This window comes from Callionymus lyra, chromosome 19, assembly GCF_982586985.1.
Source record: "Callionymus lyra chromosome 19, fCalLyr1.hap1.1, whole genome shotgun sequence".
Lineage (NCBI taxonomy): Eukaryota > Metazoa > Chordata > Actinopteri > Syngnathiformes > Callionymidae > Callionymus > Callionymus lyra.
Window position 1 is genome coordinate 719,982 of NC_141836.1, and position 20,903 is coordinate 740,884.

General features: G+C 44.7%; 3 protein-coding genes across 5 annotated transcripts; all 3 read right to left on the minus strand.

Moving 5' to 3' along the window:
- Window positions 1-443: 443 nt before the first annotated feature.
- Window positions 444-3,203, minus strand: LOC148058827 (heat shock 70 kDa protein). The gene is made up of 2 exons (XM_087780914.1): window positions 3,073-3,203; window positions 444-2,677 (listed from the first exon to the last, which is right to left on the minus strand). Exon 2 carries the CDS (start codon window positions 2,657-2,659, stop codon window positions 740-742), a length of 1,920 nt encoding a protein of 639 aa, XP_087637040.1. The 5' UTR covers window positions 2,660-2,677; window positions 3,073-3,203; the 3' UTR covers window positions 444-739.
- Window positions 3,204-4,814: 1,611 nt separating this feature from the next.
- LOC148058828 (heat shock 70 kDa protein-like) lies at window positions 4,815-7,025 on the minus strand. Its single transcript, XM_087781346.1, has one exon. The coding sequence runs from the start codon at window positions 7,005-7,007 to the stop codon at window positions 5,088-5,090; it is 1,920 nt and encodes a 639-aa protein (XP_087637472.1). The 5' UTR covers window positions 7,008-7,025; the 3' UTR covers window positions 4,815-5,087.
- A 1,167-nt stretch (window positions 7,026-8,192) lies between these two features.
- Window positions 8,193-20,776, minus strand: ahcyl1 (adenosylhomocysteinase like 1). Of its 3 annotated transcripts, none has more exons than XM_087781349.1 (17): window positions 20,338-20,776; window positions 14,229-14,343; window positions 13,962-14,105; window positions 12,265-12,365; window positions 12,096-12,198; window positions 11,916-12,010; window positions 11,756-11,862; window positions 11,035-11,151; window positions 10,849-10,912; window positions 10,697-10,785; window positions 10,546-10,616; window positions 9,880-9,974; window positions 9,706-9,804; window positions 9,583-9,651; window positions 9,424-9,502; window positions 9,136-9,256; window positions 8,193-9,075 (listed from the first exon to the last, which is right to left on the minus strand). In XM_087781349.1, the coding sequence occupies exons 1-17, from the start codon at window positions 20,524-20,526 to the stop codon at window positions 9,069-9,071; spliced, it is 1,665 nt and encodes a 554-aa protein (XP_087637475.1). In that variant the 5' UTR covers window positions 20,527-20,776; the 3' UTR covers window positions 8,193-9,068. The 3 variants fall into 3 exon arrangements, with proteins under 3 accessions (XP_087637475.1, XP_087637477.1, XP_087637476.1); XM_087781351.1 differs by lacking the exon at window positions 20,338-20,776 and adding an exon at window positions 16,129-16,211; XM_087781350.1 differs by lacking the exon at window positions 8,193-9,075 and having other exon boundaries at window positions 9,132-9,256.
- Window positions 20,777-20,903: the final 127 nt, after the last annotated feature.

A 20,903-nucleotide genomic window follows, 5' to 3' on the forward strand; every position in this document is an offset into this window, starting at 1 on the left:
CCCACACGCCTCTGCCAGTGAGCAAATGTTCTCCTGGCATTTCTTTTATTACGGATACAATATGACGTCTGTGCGTCCGTGAAGCAACAGGTGCTGCTGGTACAGTGAGACAACGGCGCCATCTGCTGGTGTCAAAATGAAAGGTCATCGCTACATTATGATACATTTTATTAGCAGTATAAAATCCAGTTTTTCTTAATGGTGTATAGTTCTTATGTTGGAGTTCAGTTGCCACTAAAGCAGAGTTTGCAAGTGCATGACATTTTTGTTGTAGCCGTGCTGCATTCAGATGTTTCCTCTCGGATTTATACCATGATTGATGGTTTTCAAATTTACATTTTTGTTGTTGACTTTACCCAAAAAAAACAAGGTTTGACACTTATCAGTATATTTATTTATTTTATTATGACCTCCGTGCAGTTTATAGTCTCAATCACCAAGACACAGTGTTGGACATGAAACCATTTATTTTAAAAAGGTTGAAACGTTCAGACGGATCAACAAAGGTGGATATTGTGTCATCATTCTTTTCGGTCAATAACAATGTTCATACTTTACTCAATGAAAATCAAGTTGGATTTAAATGAAGGAAATTTTATTTCCACAGCAACGAAAAAAGACTTAGACATTGTATTAATATATTGCACTTAACAAGACAATGAAATTGTTAGTAAAACAAAACTTTTTCTAGTGTGTACCAATTGTCAGTGAGCAGCTTCATGAAGATGTATTTATATGTTTAGTCGACCTCCTCAATGGTGGGCCCTTTAGAACCTCCTGCTGCCTGAGGGCCACAGCCTTGAGGGCCTCCACCTCCCTGGTACAGCTTGCTGATGATGGGATTGCAGACCTTCTCCAGCTCCTTCTGCTGATGATCGTACTCGTCTTTCTCAGCCAGCTGGTTGTTCTCCAGCCAGGAAATGGCCTGGTTGCACTTGTCGACGATCTTCTTCTTGTCCTCCTCAGAGATCTTCCCTTTGACGTTGTCGTCCTCCACACTGCTCTTCATGTTGAAGGCGTAAGACTCCAGAGAGTTCTTGGCAGCAACTTTCTCCCTCTGCTGCTCGTCCTCAGCCTTGTACTTGTCGGCGTCCTGCACCATCCGCTCGATCTCCTCTTTGCTGAGTCGGCCCTTGTCGTTGGTGATGGTGATTTTGTTCTCTTTGCCGGTGCTTTTGTCCACAGCGGACACGTTCAGAATGCCGTTGGCGTCGATGTCGAAGGTCACCTCCACCTGCGGAACCCCTCTGGGAGCAGGCGGGATACCGGTGAGCTCAAACTTTCCCAGGAGGTTGTTGTCCTTGGTCATGGCTCGCTCGCCCTCGTACACCTGGATCAGGACCCCCGGCTGGTTGTCGGAGTACGTGGTGAAGGTCTGCGTCTGCTTGGTGGGGATGGTGGTGTTGCGTTTGATCAGCGACGTCATGACTCCGCCTGCCGTCTCGATCCCCAGAGACAGAGGAGCCACGTCCAGCAGCAGCAGGTCTTGGACGTTCTCTGAGGTGTCGCCCATGAGGATGGCGGCCTGGACCGCCGCACCGTAAGCCACAGCTTCATCTGGGTTGATGCTCTTGTTCAGTTCTCGGCCGTTGAAGAAGTCCTGAAGGAGCTTTTGGATTTTGGGGATCCTGGTGGAGCCACCGACCAGGACGATGTCGTGGATGCTGGACTTGTCCATCTTAGCATCTCTCAGAGCCTTTTCAACTGGCTCCAGGGTTCCCCTGAAGAGCTCAGAATTGAGCTCCTCAAAGCGAGCCCTGGTGATGGAGGTGTAGAAGTCGATGCCCTCAAAGAGCGAGTCGATCTCCAGGCTGGCCTGAGTGCTGGAAGACAAGGTCCTCTTGGCTCTCTCACAGGCCGTCCTCAGCCTCCTCAGTGCTCTCTTGTTGTTGCTGATGTCCTTCTTGTGCTTCCTCTTGAACTCCTCCACAAAGTGGTTGACCATGCGGTTGTCAAAGTCCTCTCCTCCCAGGTGTGTGTCTCCTGCTGTGGCTTTCACCTCAAAGATGCCGTCTTCAATGGTCAGGATGGAGACGTCGAAGGTTCCTCCGCCCAGGTCGAAGATGAGAACATTGTGCTCTCCTCTCTTGCTCTTGTCCAGGCCGTATGCGATGGCTGCTGCTGTGGGCTCGTTGATGATCCTCAGAACGTTGAGTCCAGAGATCACACCGGCGTCTTTGGTGGCTTGTCTCTGCGAGTCGTTGAAATAGGCTGGAACCGTGATGACTGCGTTGGAGACTTTTTGTCCGAGGTAGGCCTCTGCTATCTCCTTCATCTTCACCAGGATCATGGAGGAGATCTCCTCTGGTGAGAAGATCTTGGTCTCGCCTTTGTAGTCCACCTGCACCTTGGGTTTTCCACCATCACTGACGACCTTGAAAGGCCACAGCTTCATGTCGGCTTGGACGATGGAGTCCTCAAACTTTCTTCCGATGAGTCTCTTGGCATCAAAGATTGTGTTTGTGGGGTTCAAGGCCACCTGGTTCTTGGCAGCATCTCCGATCAGCCTCTCTGTGTCAGTGAAGGCCACGTAGCTGGGCGTGGTCCTGTTGCCCTGATCGTTGGCGATGATCTCCACCTTCCCGTTCTGGAAAACTGCCACACAGGAGTATGTGGTGCCGAGGTCGATGCCGATGGAAATTCCTTTTGCTGAAGACATTTTGGTGCTTTTTGTTTCCTGGAATCATAAAGTTACAACTTTAGAAACCACTGACATCAAAGGGTAACAGGTTTGAGACTAGTTGTGTGTTTTTTTTTTTAAAGAGTTGGTAAAATATGAAGCTTTTATTGAATAAGATAATTGTAATTGATTACAAAACGTCCGAAAAAACGAGGACCAAACAATCGCCTGCGCCTCTAGTCTTATTTTACGGTAAATGCCGTGACGTCAGAGACCAGGATGTTGGAGATGTTTATATTTGTTGCGCAGCTTCTACACAACTTAAGAAAAAATATTTATTTTCGTTTCGTGTTTTTGAAGGAATTGATATCAGTTATAAACTATTCTATTCAGTAATTAAATAAAAGTGTTAAATGTAAAAGTTGCTGTCATGGTTTAAAAGTTTCTCTTACCTTCAGCTCTTGTTCTGGTGAAGATGATCTTCAGGTCGATTTGTTTGTGGCTCTCGTCACGATGGTTCTTCTGAAGCTTCTGACTGGACCGACTCAGAACCGTGACTTATAAAGAGCTAGTCGGGTTCTGGAAGCATCCGAGCCCCGCCCCCTGGACCATGACTCCGCTGGTAATAATAGCAGATCATGCAGGAGATGTTCGTGAAGATTCCAGTCGCGTCTGCTCCAGTCAGGATGGAGGAGGAACTTTCTGGAGGATTGTGGAATTTAACGAAATATTTAGAGAGTTAGAGAATCGTCTTCCTTTTGTTTTGATGTGAAATACAAACATTTTTGATCTTCATCATAGATGATAAAATCACATGTTTTTTAATCAATCAAAAGAGTCAGAAATATATTTATTATGAATAAGAGTAAGTAGTTCTTAAATGAAAGGGTGTTAATAACATTGTGTTCTTCCACACCCGTGTTGACATTCGGGGTAAACTTTCCTAAGTGATACAAAGAAGCAGCTGCTCCCACAGAAAAGGGCTTTAAGAGAGAGATGTGTATATATATATATATATATGTGTGTGTGTGTGTGTGTGTGTGTGTGTATGTTTGTATGGGGGATCACATGTGAACATATGAGTCGATGGATGGTAGAAATCACTGTTGGTTTGAACAGACGAAGACTGTTATTTGAACATCTTCAAATGTTGTTTAAACGCACACCTGGTAAAGAGCAAAACTGATATTCAGAGAATTTCCATCAATAAAGTTCTACCTAATCTACCATATGTTCAAATTCTCTGAGACGATTTAATCCAAATCACTGCAAGAATACTCCAGAGAAGTATTAGGACTTCACAGACCACTGTTTTTTAAATACACACAAGAGACGATAAGCATTAATAGATCTACGACACCATCTCTGTAGGTTGTATAGTTGTGAGAAACAGCAGGCTCCTCCAGTTCCCTCTTTATTCCTCCACAGAGCAGAGGTTGCTGACCAGAGGACCACAATGAGGTCTCAGATGTGACCGAGAGTGAGGAGAGGATGGATCGAACCATCATGATTGACACGTGGAAGCTTTTATATTCAATGGTTCGACCTTTAAGAAGGTGAGGAGTAGGTTAGTGTATTGATAATTCACCAAACTTGTGAAGAGATATTTTATTGACATTTCTAAATACTCAACACTCACTTTATTGTTCCTTCTTTACAGAAGGACTGAAGTGAAGAAGATTCTTCTAATAAGGTCTACGTGGCTCAGAGTGTCACCTTGTGAGGTAAGACTTATGAAGCTTCAATATTATATCCTCATGTTTCCGTTCAAGGTGTGAGAGACAAACTTAATGGTTCCACTTCTGCCGTCATGATAGGTTAGGTAATACTTTATTGAAATAGTTGTATTTCCAATGATGTACTGAAAGTAATGTTTCCAAATCATCTTTTTTATTTTCACACTTTGTTACTTTATGAATGTCTTCCATAAACGCACAGAATATATTTAAACCTCTGCTTTGGTTCTGTCTTTGCTGTGATCAGAAGCACCAGCTGTTCATACTGTAACTTCACTCCTCGAGCTAATGTCAGCGGGAATGTTTGGATGAGTTTGTGATCACATCCACTATCGCTGCCCACATGGATTAGCATCCCAGCCCTCGGGACAAAAGACTAAATTTAACTTGTGCAGATTATTCTTCTGCAAACACTTGAGGAGGTGGTGACGTATAAATGAGAACTTTGACTCTGGAAGGTTTTTTTTGTTCCTTATTTTATTGATAAATGTATATTTGACATTGTACCATTTAAAAACGACCACAAAATACGTTTCAACATTTAATAGAAATATATACAACAAACACTTTTATTACATATTTTAAAAAGTACAATCATGTGAGAGCAGCAACATTTGTTGAGTTTTCTTCTACAGATAGAAACATAAGTTATTCCTTAATTCAACCCAAAGTGGAAATTTGCAAAATGTCTTTTGTCCGTGAAGCTTTTGTCTCCACGCTGACGATCATATTTAGTCGACCTCCTCAATGGTGGGGCCTTTGGAACCTCCTGCTGCCTGAGGGCCACAGCCTTGAGGGCCTCCACCTCCCTGGTACAGCTTGCTGATGATGGGATTGCAGACCTTCTCCAGCTCCTTCTGCTGATGATCGTACTCGTCTTTCTCAGCCAGCTGGTTGTTCTCCAGCCAGGAAATGGCCTGGTTGCACTTGTCGACGATCTTCTTCTTGTCCTCCTCAGAGATCTTCCCTTTGACGTTGTCGTCCTCCACACTGCTCTTCATGTTGAAGGCGTAAGACTCCAGAGAGTTCTTGGCAGCAACTTTCTCCCTCTGCTGCTCGTCCTCAGCCTTGTACTTGTCGGCGTCCTGCACCATCCGCTCGATCTCCTCTTTGCTGAGTCGGCCCTTGTCGTTGGTGATGGTGATTTTGTTCTCTTTGCCGGTGCTTTTGTCCACAGCGGACACGTTCAGAATGCCGTTGGCGTCGATGTCGAAGGTCACCTCCACCTGCGGAACCCCTCTGGGAGCAGGCGGGATACCGGTGAGCTCAAACTTTCCCAGGAGGTTGTTGTCCTTGGTCATGGCTCGCTCGCCCTCGTACACCTGGATCAGGACCCCCGGCTGGTTGTCGGAGTACGTGGTGAAGGTCTGCGTCTGCTTGGTGGGGATGGTGGTGTTGCGTTTGATCAGCGACGTCATGACTCCGCCTGCCGTCTCGATCCCCAGAGACAGAGGAGCCACGTCCAGCAGCAGCAGGTCTTGGACGTTCTCTGAGGTGTCGCCCATGAGGATGGCGGCCTGGACCGCCGCACCGTAAGCCACCGCTTCATCTGGGTTGATGCTCTTGTTCAGTTCTCGGCCGTTGAAGAAGTCCTGAAGGAGCTTTTGGATTTTGGGGATCCTGGTGGAGCCACCGACCAGGACGATGTCGTGGATGCTGGACTTGTCCATCTTAGCATCTCTCAGAGCCTTTTCAACTGGCTCCAGGGTTCCCCTGAAGAGCTCAGAATTGAGCTCCTCAAAGCGAGCCCTGGTGATGGAGGTGTAGAAGTCGATGCCCTCAAAGAGCGAGTCGATCTCCAGGCTGGCCTGAGTGCTGGAAGACAAGGTCCTCTTGGCTCTCTCACAGGCCGTCCTCAGCCTCCTCAGTGCTCTCTTGTTGTTGCTGATGTCCTTCTTGTGCTTCCTCTTGAACTCCTCCACAAAGTGGTTGACCATGCGGTTGTCAAAGTCCTCTCCTCCCAGGTGTGTGTCTCCTGCTGTGGCTTTCACCTCAAAGATGCCGTCTTCAATGGTCAGGATGGAGACGTCGAAGGTTCCTCCGCCCAGGTCGAAGATGAGAACATTGTGCTCTCCTCTCTTGCTCTTGTCCAGGCCGTATGCGATGGCTGCTGCTGTGGGCTCGTTGATGATCCTCAGAACGTTGAGTCCAGAGATCACACCGGCGTCTTTGGTGGCTTGTCTCTGCGAGTCGTTGAAATAGGCTGGAACCGTGATGACTGCGTTGGAGACTTTTTGTCCGAGGTAGGCCTCTGCTATCTCCTTCATCTTCACCAGGATCATGGAGGAGATCTCCTCTGGTGAGAAGATCTTGGTCTCGCCTTTGTAGTCCACCTGCGCCTTGGGTTTTCCACCGTCACTGACGACCTTGAAAGGCCACAGCTTCATGTCGGCTTGGACGATGGAATCCTCAAACTTTCTTCCGATGAGTCTCTTGGCATCAAAGATTGTGTTTGTGGGGTTCAAGGCCACCTGGTTCTTGGCAGCATCTCCGATCAGCCTCTCTGTGTCAGTGAAGGCCACGTAGCTGGGCGTGGTCCTGTTGCCCTGATCGTTGGCGATGATCTCCACCTTCCCGTTCTGGAAAACTGCCACACAGGAGTATGTGGTGCCGAGGTCGATGCCGATGGAAATTCCTTTTGCTGAAGACATTTTGGTGCTTTTTGTTTCCTGGAATCATAAAGTTACAACTTTAGCAACCATTGACATCAAACTAAAGTAGTAGAATATAATAAAAAGTGATAAATTATCAGTTTATAAATTTAACTAGAAATGTTCATGTAAATAACGCCTGTGTATAAAACCTCAATTGGTAGTAATACACGTTTGTTTAAAACTCGCCGGCGCTTCTATTCTGATCATTACGGTACGCATTCAGTGACGTCAGAGTTCCGGAAGTTTCGCGAAGCTTCTGTTTACAAACTGAATATAAACGTCTTCACTCTCGGTTAGTAGCTACGATAACGACATACATTTAGACATTTTATTCAAACAAATAAAAATATTATGTTGTTAAAAAAAACGACGTGAGTTTGTGTCGATCGAAGAAGTTTGTGTTTACCTTCAGTCCAAGAGAGTCTTCTGTAGAGTCTTCTGTAGAGTCTTCTGTAGAGTCTTCTGTGAGTCTTCTGTAGAGTCTTCTGTAGAGTCTTCTGTGAGTCTTCTGTGAGTCTTCTGTAGAGTCTTCTGTAGAGTCTTCTGTAGAGTCTTCTGTAGAGTCTTCTGTAGAGTCTTCTGTGAGTCTTCTGTAGAGTCTTCTGTAGAGTCTTCTGTGAGTCTTCTGTGAGTCTTCTGTGAGTCTTCTGTAGAGTCTTCTGTTGAAGCTCTGAGCTCTTCTTCAGATGAGTTGTGACTGGACCGAGTCTAGAACTTGACTTATATAGAGGTTCACAAGTTGCTAGAAGAATCTGAGGTTCCGCCCAAACTTCCATCCTTTTCTCCTCCCGTCGAGAAGGACGAGGAACATTCTCGAGCGTTCGTGGAGCAAGTGGTTTAGTCGACACTATATATGAATACCGCCATGTATTAAAACATATAATTATATATAAAACATACATATATGTATATGACCCTTAAAGCCCTTTTCAGTGGGAGCAGCTGCTTCTTTGTATCACTTAGGAAAGTATCCTCCAAATGTCAACACAAGTGATGAAGAACACAATGTTATTAACAACCTTTCATTTAAGAACTACTTACACTTATTAATAACAAATATATTTCTGACTCTTTTGATCGATTAAAACACATGTGCTTTTCCCATGTGATTTTTATCATCCGTGATGAAGATCAAAATGTTTGTATTTCACATCAAAACAAAAACAAAAGACAAGTCAACAATTGTCTGTGAGTTAAAACAACTTTATTGCTTATTCAGTGTTTCTTTTACATAGTTTGCACTTGAGTCAAGTGTCTGTGGAGGAACATTAAGACGGTCAGACATGTTCTAAACACACAGTGATGGAGCAGGTTATAGAATAACGCTGATATAGGAATGTTGTTTCATTGGAGTCAGTGCAGGTTATATAGAAATCATAAAAAGGCACATTTAACATTATGGCCTTAAAGCAATAGGACGTAAGACACAATCAAGATCTATCGAGCCAAGAGTCTTCACTACCACATGATCACCGTTATATTTGTCAACACAAGGAACTGAAACCTTTTGTTCCAGACATCCGAGCAGAAACCACGCTTTGTTTGGAACCACATACTTTAGATTATTAACCAAAACAAAGGTTTCATTTTATGAATCAAAGTATTCAAGTCAACATGTGTTAAATTACCTTTAAAATGAAACGGTTTGTCCGTCAAGTCATTGCTCGGATGTTTTCAAGGCTGTCGCTTCTCAGGAATAAAAGCATTTTGATGTCAAGATGACCGTTTAAGCACAAACTGGTCCTTCTGATCATTTCCTTCACGTCAATGTCAATCAATCGGTTCTCGTTTGACGTTCGCCACATTTGGCACCGTGCGTGAAGCTGGTAAACAAAACTAATCTAGACTGATTCAGCGACTCATGCAACTAAAATACATGTAAGCATGCAGACGAGCAACTCAAGAATCTCCTCTCATCCATCCTCCTATATTAAATACTATGGCTGGAGTGCGGTTAATAAGTTACAGCTAGTTAAAATAAGTCTTCCGTTTTGGTTTCGAATCTCAAAATAAAATCTCTGTGAGTCCAGGGCAGCCGTCTCCAGGGACACACTCTCGTTAATACCTGTGGACGGTTGAACACATCGTCACACGTGAAGTCGCACAAAAAGTCACCATCTCTCACCTGTAGTAGTTGGGTTTGAACGGGCCGTTCTTGTTGAGGCCCATGTACTTGGCCTGCTCGTCGCTCAGCTCCGTCAGGTGAGCGTCGAAGTTGGGAAGATGCAAACTGGCCACGTATTCGTCTGAGAGTTACAAATAAATGAAAGTTGAATATCTTTCATTTTCATAAAACTAAACCGATGGCAGACCATAGGGGGCGCCATTAGATTAACAACACGATATAATGTTTACAAACTGTAAGTTACTGACCGTTATAACATCAAAGTAAGAACGACACTGAAGCACTCACCCATCTTCTTGGGCAGGAGGTACACGTCCTGTTTGTATCTTCCCTCAGGAGCGTTGAACAGCTCGATGAGGGCCAGAGCCTGAAAAGACGATTAAAAACCCCACACATTTACCATGAATACCTTGCAAAAGTGTCGCCCAAATGAACGCGTGGTCTCACCTGAGTGGTGGCAGTGATGGACAAGACAAACGTAGGAACCGTGGAGCAGCTCAGGTTCAGCAGACGCCCCTAAACACAAGTCGGTCATTTTCATTCAGCTCAGTGAGAACATGCTCGCAGCACCTCAGCCAGAAGGACCACTCTCTTCCCGTCCGGCCAGATGATGTGGTCCACTTGGGAGCGGACTCTCTCCCAGGTCAGCTCAGGGCTGCGGAGACTGGCCTAGGAAGAAAGAAAAAAACCTCTTTAGAACTTGAACTCAAACTGACAAAAACCAAAGCGAGGTAGAAGTTTTACCACGTCGATCTCCGTGTTGGAATGTCCCATGTTGCAGACCACACAGCCGTTCTTCATCCTGTCCAGCTGCTCTCGGGTCACGACGTTCTTGTTACCTTCAAACCATGCAAGATACACTCCATGAATCCATGATGTAGACCCAGTTACACAGGTCGAGTCACCAACGTATTTAAGGCACTTGCATGAACACAAAGTTTTTTATTTGCAATATAACTGCAAAATAACAAGAATCGACCTCAACGACATTAATGTTCAAATGTTTTGTAGGTTTCTTTATAAAAGACGTAGAGTTTTAACAGTTATAAATATTAACTATGAAAGTCATCCTGCACAGTTAGAAAACAATTATTTATAGAATTAACAAAGGCATTTTATTTTGAAAAAGGTCACCTGCTGAGTCAGCATTATTTTGAGATGTCATTTTCATGCACTAAACATACATTTTTTGTCGGCCGTGACATTAAACTGGTCTTTGGTACAAAAAAAGTTGTATTCTGTACAGTATAAAACCTGTAAACTAATGTTAATAACCTATTACTTATTTAAACAAAGTGCATGTATGTATATATATATATATATATATATATATACACACACTTTAATTTGGTCTCTTATTCTTCTTAAGAGAACATTTGACATGTGAAGGCCACTGGTGTGTTCAAGTACCCGTGCAGGTTATGACCACGTCCATCTGCCGGATGACCTCGCTCAGTTTGACGACTCGGAATCCATCCATGCTTTGAAATAGAGAGACATAAAGAAGGTGAAGAGCTGGTCTTACGTAAGCAGAAGTGACGTAAGCGTGGGGGTCACTCACCAGGCCTGCAGGGCACAGATGGGGTCAATTTCAGTGATGCACACGATGGCACCCAGAGCCTTCAGGGCGGTGCAGCAGCCTTTGCCCACCTGTACAACACAACTCTTCAGACACACACTCATCATGAACACCTCGATCGTGCGGACGTTCACCTCTCCGTAGCCACAAACCACCACTTGTTTCCCTCCGAACATCAGGTCCGTCGTTCTCTTCAGGCTGGAAAATAAAACGGAAGCGTTTTTTTCTTCACGAATCATTGAAAGATGGAAGTTTTTGGACGATAACAAATGTGGAATCATCGTGTCACGATAATGACCATCGACCCGTGGTCTCCTCACCCGTCCAAGATGGACTCCCTGCAGCAGTACAGGTTGTCGAACTTCTGCTTGGTGACCGAGTCGTTGACGTTCATGGCGGGCACGCACAGCTTCCCGGCTTTAGAGAGCTGGTACAACCTGAGACGACCACATGTGCAGAGACACGCGTGAATGTTGTTGACACACACAAGACTTTTTGCAAAAAAACTACAAATGCGTTGAATGTGTAAAGAAACATCCACTTTTCTGTTTACTTCACTTTTTTAATATTGAATATTTGCTAAGCGTTTGTTATTAATGCTTTCAAGGCTATACTCTAACACTGAGTCTGGTTCTGCTCAAGGTTTCTGCGGCCTAAAAGCACCCTGTGATTCACTCATTGTTGATTCACTGGGATTTCACTTTTCTTCCGTTACCTAAACTGTGAAGTGTCTCTAGATAACTTTGATATGATTTTGAAACTTAAAATCAAATTAAATTAAACTAATCTTCAGACAAACGAGCGTCTGAAGATTAAGGCAGTTGTACGTCCAGAACAAATATTGTATATTAATATTATATTAAATTCCATTCACCCCTTCTCTCCAATTGTCCCCCTAGTACCCTCTGGTGGCCCACTTTGAAAACCATTTCATTCATATTTGAATATGTTTTTATATCTGTATGGAAGCCTGAGGAAGACTTGAGACGACATGATTCTTGCTCTTCATTGAATATGTTTTTGCAGATCTTCAGATCTCACCGATGAACTCCAGTCACGCTCTCCTCCACGATGCCCCGGACCTTCTTGAACACACTGGGGTACTTCTTGTAGACCCAGTGGGTCAAGTCTCCTCCGTCGTCCAGGATCTGATGGAGGCACCGTGAGCGAGGATCCACAGAAGACGTGAGTGAACTCTCACCATGTTGGCCTGCCAGCTCTCGGTGCTGACGCAGCGATCGATGCACCACCAGAAGTCGTCCTCAGACTCGCCTTTCCACGCAAACACAGGCACTCCTGACGACGGGTCAGATGTAGGACGAACAGAGATCGACCCAGTTACACAATGACTTGAGGTAAAACACGTTGAATATTCAATCACCGGTCTCGGCCAGAGCAGCAGCCACTTCGTTCTGAGTGGAGTAGATGTTGCAGGCGGTCCAGCGGCACTGAGCTCCCAGAGCCACCAGAGTCTCGATCAGTACCTGGAGAGAGAAGCCGCGTGAGGAGGAGGCGAGAAGACGAGCGACGATACGAGAAGATGAACGTACTGCCGTCTGAGCAGTGATGTGAGTGCAGCCGACAATCTTGGCTCCGGCCAGAGGTTTCTCTCCCTGAGCTCTTTTCCTCAACGAGATCAGAGCCGACATGTCTGAGAACAGAGTGTTAGAGAAACATCATCTACTTTTCTGTTTCCATTTAACCTCCGGCCTCCAAATGGCATCATTATATTATGAGCAAAATTCCTCACAATGACTGAGGACAGGAGGATACATTGAGTCCAGCAGCTTTTAAAGATGATGTTTGGACATATTTTGGTTTGAAAACAAATGAAAGCAGTTACGACTTCGTCAAGAGTCATGTGGTCTGTGAATCTGAGAGTCTAGTACTGGACAATACTACACATATATACTTGTTACTACACTATCACAACACCAGAGTCTAGTACTGGACAATACTACACATATATACTTGTTACTACACTATCACAACACCAGAGTCAAGTACTGGACAATACTACACATATATATACTTGTTACTGCACTATCACAACACCAGAGTCAAGTACTGGACTATACTACACATATATACTTATTACTACACTATCACAACACCAGAGTCAAGTACTGGACAATACTACACATATATACTTATTACTACACTATCACAACACCAGAGTCAAGTACTGGACAATACTACACATATATACTTGTTACTACACTATCACAACATCAGAGTCAAGTACTGGACAATACTACACATATATACTTGTTACTACACTATCACAACACCAGAGTCAAGTACTGGACAATACTACACATATATACTTGTTACTACACTATCACAACACCAGAGTCAAGTACTGGACAATACTACACATATATACTTGTTACTACACTATCACAACATCAGAGTCAAGTACTGGACAATACTACACATATATACTTGTTACTACACTATCACAACACCAGAGTCAAGTACTCAACAATACTACACATATATACTTGTTACTACACTATCACAACACCAGAGTCAAGTACTGGACAATACTACACATATATACTTGTTACTGCACTATCACAACACCAGAATCAAGTACTCAACAATACTACACATATATACTTGTTACTACACTATCACAACACCAGAGTCAAGTACTCAAAAATACTACACATATATACTTGTTACTACACTATCACAACACCAGAGTCAAGTACTGGACAATACTACAAAAATATACTTTTTACTACAGTATTACTATATAACGCTATATTTAGTACTAGTCCCCCTGTATCATGATGAGTATCGCATCAAAAGATACTTACAATACCGACCCTCATTTTTAGCTCTTTTTTTCTCACCTGATCCATTTTTCTACTGATCTTTGAAGTCCTCACTGTGAGTATTCCATAAAGATAGTTGTTAAAACCTTAACATTAGTGTTGTTGTTAACTTCGGTTGATTGAGTTCAACGTTTTCAATCCTTTTATTGACGCGTCTTCCAGTAAATGGTTGACAAAAGTCCCGTCTTCTGTTTTTCTCTTCATCAGTGAAGTGGTTAAAGATGGGCGACATCAGTAGTTTGTTCACAAGATGTTTTTCTTGATGTTTCAAATACAAATCAATCACAAACTCATCCAGCAGTTGATGAAGAATGTGATTCCTGCTGTGACGTTTTCATCTTCGCTACCATCACAAGTTGCTACTAAACCACGGGGTCACCAGGAGTGTTTGTGCGCGACCGTACCTTGCTCCGCTATCTCGATTTCACGCCGGCCGAACTCGGCCTGCTTGATGTTCTTGACGCAGAAGTCGGTGCTGCCGTGACTGTTGACCTGAGCCTTGTCTCGAGGGGAGGTCTCGTCGTCGGAGCTGTCGGTGTAAGAAGCCGCTGGAGAGAAGACGAGCGTTAATGCCTCTGTCTGCTCACGAGCAGGAATGTTTGTGTGGTTCACTGAGACTCATGAGGTTCTTGAAGACCTGCTGGTGTTGCTCGAGTGAGTGGACCTGGTACCTGAGCTGTAGCTGTCCGTGGACGACTGAGAGATGGAGCGAGACAGGGACCGTCGGCCTGCTTTGGTCGGATATTTGCTGAACTCTTGTTTGTCCTCCGTGTTGGCAAACTGGATCTATGGAAACACAGTCACAGACCAATGTTGGAGGCTGTAGTTCTACCGTCACACTAAATTATACGGTTTATTTCAAATATGATATTTATAAAATAACACCTGAGCCCGTCAGAAGAAGAATGATTTTCTTTAAAGGAAAACATCATCTTCACACAATTGGCCTTCACTGGGAAGTACTTTCTTAAACGACTGGGAAAATGAATCCAGCAGAATCAGTTTGAGCTTGTGAGGTTTGACCTGCTCTTCTGGACCATGAGGGCGCTGAGGAAGTGGACGACTCATTGAAAGGTCCACTTTGACACGGACCACAGCAGCCACTCTGCTACAGGGTGAAGTCGGGAACAGAAACTTGGTTCTCTCTCATGCATCATCGGACTCGGTCTGGACTCGACAAAAGGAAATAAAAAGTATCTGAATCTTGCTTTTATTGAGTCATAAACCTGACGCCGAGCAGCATTTTAAAGTAGAACCTTATTTATCTTCATTTCCTTGTGAAAGTTACTTGAAATAAAACATAGTTTCATTGTTTTCAGTCATTTCTTTTTCTGCAGGTACATCCGTTCACCTTTCCTTTCCCCAGAAGATTCAGTCACATCTTCTAAGGATGACCTCCATGCTGTGTTTGGAATACAAACCAAGGCACGAGCCGCAGTTGTCACAACACACACGAGTGTGAACTCTAAATATCAGCAGCTCGGCTCGACTGATGTCGTTTGATCGTGAATCCGTGTGAACGGTTTTTCAACAGAAAGTGTCTTGGTGGTGGATTAGTTGATCGTTTAAAACCTGGTTTGTCTAACTTTCCACTCGTGGGTTCGTTTGTGGCCCCTGAGATTCTGTGGTCCTTCATTTGATCTTTGGCTCGTGACTCCAGGTCTTTGTACAAGACAGATCGAAGTTATAAATTGTCACTACTTCAGATGTTATTATATCGTTTAGATGAAAACCATACAATTGAATGAAAATTGCATGTGTTTTTCTGTGAAACGGCAACAAAATATCAATGACATTTGGATTAAAGACAGAAATAAAAGCTTCAAGACCCTCCGGCCTGTGGTCAAGTCTCAACAACCATCTCCCTCCAGACCCTCACAAGACACTGGACTCTGAGACCCGAAGTATAAACAATATTGTACCAAATTTGAAGTGAGTTTGAAATACTTTGAATAGATAAACATTTAAAAACACCCCTAAGTTAGAAAATACTTGTAATTTTGAAAGTCTTAACCGTCAAAACTGTAACGATATATCAAATAACGGTAGCAAGACAGTCACTTGAAGAATAAATCACACGTTTATAAAACATCTGTACGACTGTCTTGGATCAAAAGCCTCTTTATTATTTCCACCACCGTGATTCTCTCTTGGTTGAACTTCCACCGAGCATCACGCTCACATCTCTGAAACTTTAGAAGCTTGAGAGCTGGACTGTGTCTCTGCGGGTCTGTTTGCCTTCCTCAGGTTTGCACCTCTGGGGGTTTGTGGGTCAAAGACCAGAATTATTCACGATTGTTTGGTCAAAGCAAAGAGTGATTCATCCTGTCGCTACATTTACGATCATTGATGCCACTTTTATGAATAATAATCCTTTAAATGTAACTTTAAATGATGTTCTCAGGTCACAGAAGTGTGTTGCTCTAACAAGAACTAACATAGTGTTGATTTGAATAACATTTGGAATGTTGTTGTGATATAAGTTTAATAATTCAGATTGAGAATCGAGTCATTGTGTGGTTTTAATATTGAGGAAGAAAAGTTGAGTTTGACGGATGAGCTTGAACTCACCCTCTCTCGTGCATGTGTGTGCGCCATGTCTGCTCGCCAGTGTTGCCGCTCCACGTCCCTCTGTGTCGTCTGCTTGATCGCAATAGTTGTCTCTGATGCTATTATCCCGACCCACTCCCCGACCCACTCCCCGGCCCAGCCCGGGGGAGGTTCCCACCTACTATCCCGAGTCCTGACACACACCGTCAGAGAAAGTGTCTCACTCTCTCGCTCTCGCTCGCTCCTGACAACCTGCTGTCAGGGTCAAAGGTGCCAGACCTCGTTGTCTTCGCCTCGCACTCGTTCACACACTTGGTTGGATTGAGATCAGTGGATCCAGTGGATCCAGTGGATCTAAATGTGTCTCTTTGTGCAGCTGAGAGTGACTTTGTCTCGGTCAGCAGGTCAGCGTGTCACAGACTTGATCTCAATCCACGGCTGACATAAGAAGCTTCTCGCCCAAACACACCAGAGCGAGATCACTGGTCACTGATAATTACTGACAATTACTGATAATTACCGATAATTACTGACAATCACTGACAATTACTGATAATTCCATCCCTGCTCACCATCAGTCCGCAGCACAGTTATAGATTAACACATACATGTGGGATTATGGCGTGTTGTGAGGTAAACATGGTGTTAATCCCTGCAGAACTATGTGACCTTTCACTGCAGCCCATCACATGTAGACCAGGAGCTGAACCTGAGTCTAATGACTCACTTCCACATCCACATCCATATTTTCAAGGTCATTGTGGTTCTTTTGTAGGTCATGTTGCCACAGAAGGACCATCATGCAAAACCTTTGAGGAATTCAGACAAGAAAAAGAGGCGGACGAGTCTGTATGGTCGTGTTATATTTCTCATCTTATGGCGAGTTTACCCCCGACGTTAATGTGGGTCACACTCAACACCCCGCGATGTTAATGTGGGTCACGCTCAACACCCCCCGACGTTAATGTGGGTCACGCTCAACACCCCGCGACGTTAATGTGGGTCACGCTCAACACCCCGCGATGTTAATGTGGGTCACGCTCAACACCCCGCGACGTTAATGTGGGTCACGCTCAACACCCCGCGACGTTAATGTGGGTCACGCTCAACACCCCGCGACGTTAATGTGGGTCACGCTCAACACCCCGCGACGTTAATGTGGGTCACGCTCAACACCCCGCGACGTTAATGTGGGTCACGCTCAACACCCCGCGACGTTAATGTGGGTCACGCTCAACACCCCGCGACATTAATGTGGGTCACGCTCAACACCCCGCGACGTTAATGTTGGTCACGCTCAACACCCCGCGACGTTAATGTGGGTCACGCTCAACACCCCGCGACGTTAATGTGGGTCACGCTCAACACCCCACGACGTTAATGTGGGTCACGCTCAACACCCCGCGACGTTAATGTGGGTCACGCTCAACACCCCCGACGTTAATGTGGGTCACGCTCAACACCCCGCGACGTTAATGTGGGTCACGCTCAACACCCCGCGACGTTAATGTGGGTCACGCTCAACACCCCGCGACGTTAATGTGGGTCACGCTCAACACCCCGCGACGTTAATGTGGGTCACGCTCAACACCCCGCGACGTTATTGTGGGTCACGCTCAACACCCCGCGACGTTAATGTGGGTCACGCTCAACACCCCGCGACGTTAATGTGGGTCACGCTCAACACCCCGCGACGTTATTGTGGGTCACGCTCAACACCCCGCGACGTTAATGTGGGTCACGCTCAACACCCCGCGACGTTATTGTGGGTCACGCTCAACACCCCGCGACGTTAATGTGGGTCACGCTCAACACCCCGCGACGTTATTGTGGGTCACGCTCAACACCCCGCGACGTTAATGTGGGTCACGCTCAACACCCCGCGACGTTAATGTGGGTCACGCTCAACACCCCGCGACGTTAATGTGGGTCACGCTCAACACCCCGCGACGTTATTGTGGGTCACGCTCAACACCCCGCGACGTTAATGTGGGTCACGCTCAACACCCCGCGACGTTAATGTGGGTCACGCTCAACACCCCGCGACGTTATTGTGGGTCACGCTCAACACCCCGCGACGTTAATGTGGGTCACGCTCAACACCCCGCGACGTTAATGTGGGTCACGCTCAACACCCCGCGACGTTAATGTGGGTCACGCTCAACACCCCGCGACGTTAATGTGGGTCACGCTCAACACCCCGCGACGTTAATGTGGGTCACGCTCAACACCCCTCACTCACTAGACAGAGTTGGTTTAGGTTGTAGTTACATGGTGGCACAACAATACATTTGCATGGACATATATATTATTATTGTTATAGATTTGCGGAAAAATTAAACCTTTTTATTCCCTTGTGTTGTCTCTGGGTCAAAGGTCAACGACCTCCACTGCATATGTATTTCTGGAAGTTGACCTTTGACCCAGAGACAACACAAGGGTTAACTATGAAGCATATCCTCCGATCGTGTTTATTTAATTTAGTGTTTATACTATAATAATGTGTGCAAACACGTTTTATTAGACATAATAGTGTGAATTAAGAAAATGTCATTTAAGTTCTAGTTCAGAACATTGAGCATAAAACTACATTTGTGGAAGTTGAATCTTCTTGATTCCTTTGTTAGGTCAAAGTTCACCTTTTAAGCGCAACGTTTGTTTAGGCCTAGAAATTAACTTAAACCTTAAGATGAGACAAGACGAAATTAAGTTCTATATTTAGAACAATACATGTTATTGATGTTATTGATTTACACGTTTAATGAGAATTTTATTGGACGCATTAACGGCTCTTTTTGCTGTTCATAAACTCGGCCACTAGAGGGCAGCAATGCTAATTTATACATTTTTATTTATGTAAAATGTAATGTAAATAAACGGAACAACATGTTTTCAGTTATTTTTCTCAAGGTTGAGTGAATTATGACGCGGGAGAAACACTGAAGTGTGGACTTGATCCGGGGATGGATAAATGTCAATGTAAAGATGCACGAACACACCAGAGCTGCTCTCAGGGGGTGTATTGTGTAACCAAATGATGTTATGACACACAAGAACACACGCATATTTCCACTGGAGTTAATAAGAGGAGGATTTATATCATCTTTTCTTCAACTGTCGACAAGAACTAAGCCTCGGTCGGACGCTGAACTCTGACGTTCATTCATAACACACTTTGTTTGTTTTCATAAATTCTCTTCACATTCCAACAATCCAATATGTTCCAGTTGGACTGCAGGAGGCTCGGTGCACATGTTATTATTGCCCTGAACACAGGGGGGGCAGATGTAATAACATGAGTCTGAGGTCCTGTGGCTGAACATCCATGGACCAGATGCATCCAACACACTGGAGAACAAACTGCAGTATTTATTATCTTAGTGATGAAAACTGCATCACAGTATGTATTATCTTAGTGTTGAAAACTGCATCACAGTATTTATTATCTTAGTGTTGAAAACTGCATCACAGTATGTATTATCTTAGTGTTGAAAACTGCATCACAGTATGTATTATCTTAGTGTTGAAAACTGCATCACAGTATGTATTATCTTAGTGTTGAAAACTGCATCACAGTATGTATTATCTTAGTGTTGAAAACTGCATCACAGTATTTATTATCTTAATGTTGAAAACTGCATCACAGTATGTATTATCTTAGTGTTGAAAACTGCATCACAGTATTTATTATATTAATGTTGAAAACTGCATCACAGTATTTATTAATGTTGAAAACTGCTTTAAAGGTATCTCCGGGTCTACTATGTCTAGAAATAACCATCACTTACTTACTTAGTTACTATTCTATGACAACATGGGGTGAACTTGATCTACTCTATGTAAAGTATTTGTATGTACTTGTGTTTTTTAAAACAGTGTGTTGATGTCATGCACTAGAACAGCTGAAACAAGACTCAAAGAAAGTACAGAACTAAGAAAACATTTGTGAAAAAAGTGACTTCAAGAAACACTTGAAAAAAAACAACCTCTAAATAAACTCCATTTCCATATAAACATTTGTTCTCTCAGGGATGGATAATTGAGAAAGAAACTGGACGAACAAGCTGTGAAACTAAAAGCTTGTTTTAGGAGTGATGCGAGTGAACGACAGTGAGCCAAGCATCGACCCTTGCTGCACTCCCTCTGGTGATAAGAGTGATCGAGGTCACCGAGCATGAAGGACTAACTGATGAAGCTGCAGCTCCACTGCGACACTGACGGTGGTCCTACCTTCTTGACGGACTTGAGGGTGGGCACTGCGGTGAAGGCAGCAGAGGTCATCTCCCCGACGTTCATGTTCACGTCGCTGCTGTTCTTGCTCACCGTCAGCGCGGAGTATTTCTCCGCCACGTTCTCCGTCTCCTTGACATACTTGGTGGCTTGTTTCACGTCCGCCGCGTCCGCGACCGCGTCCGTCATCGCGTGCACCGGAGGGTCGTCGGTTCGAATCTGGCGACGATGGTTTAAAGGTCGTGTGAGCGGAGAAGAATCACTCGTTCATCTGTCATCCACAGGCAGCATCCGCGCGGAGGGGGCGCGAGCGGGTCACCTGAGCGCGCGGGTGGGCGGGGCGTGGGCGGGCGTCCTGCGTGGAGCTCTGACACCCGAGTCTCGCTCAAGTTACCCCCAAACTATTTGGTTGGTTCTGCGTGCGCTCGTGCGGCTGCGGACTTTTATTCCGTTGCCATGGTTGCTGGAGTCTGACCCTGAGGATGCGAGCTCGAGTCCCGCCCACTAACCAGGATTGGTCGAGCGAGGCTCTGCGTCATCCTCCCGACGCATCCCATTGGTCGAAG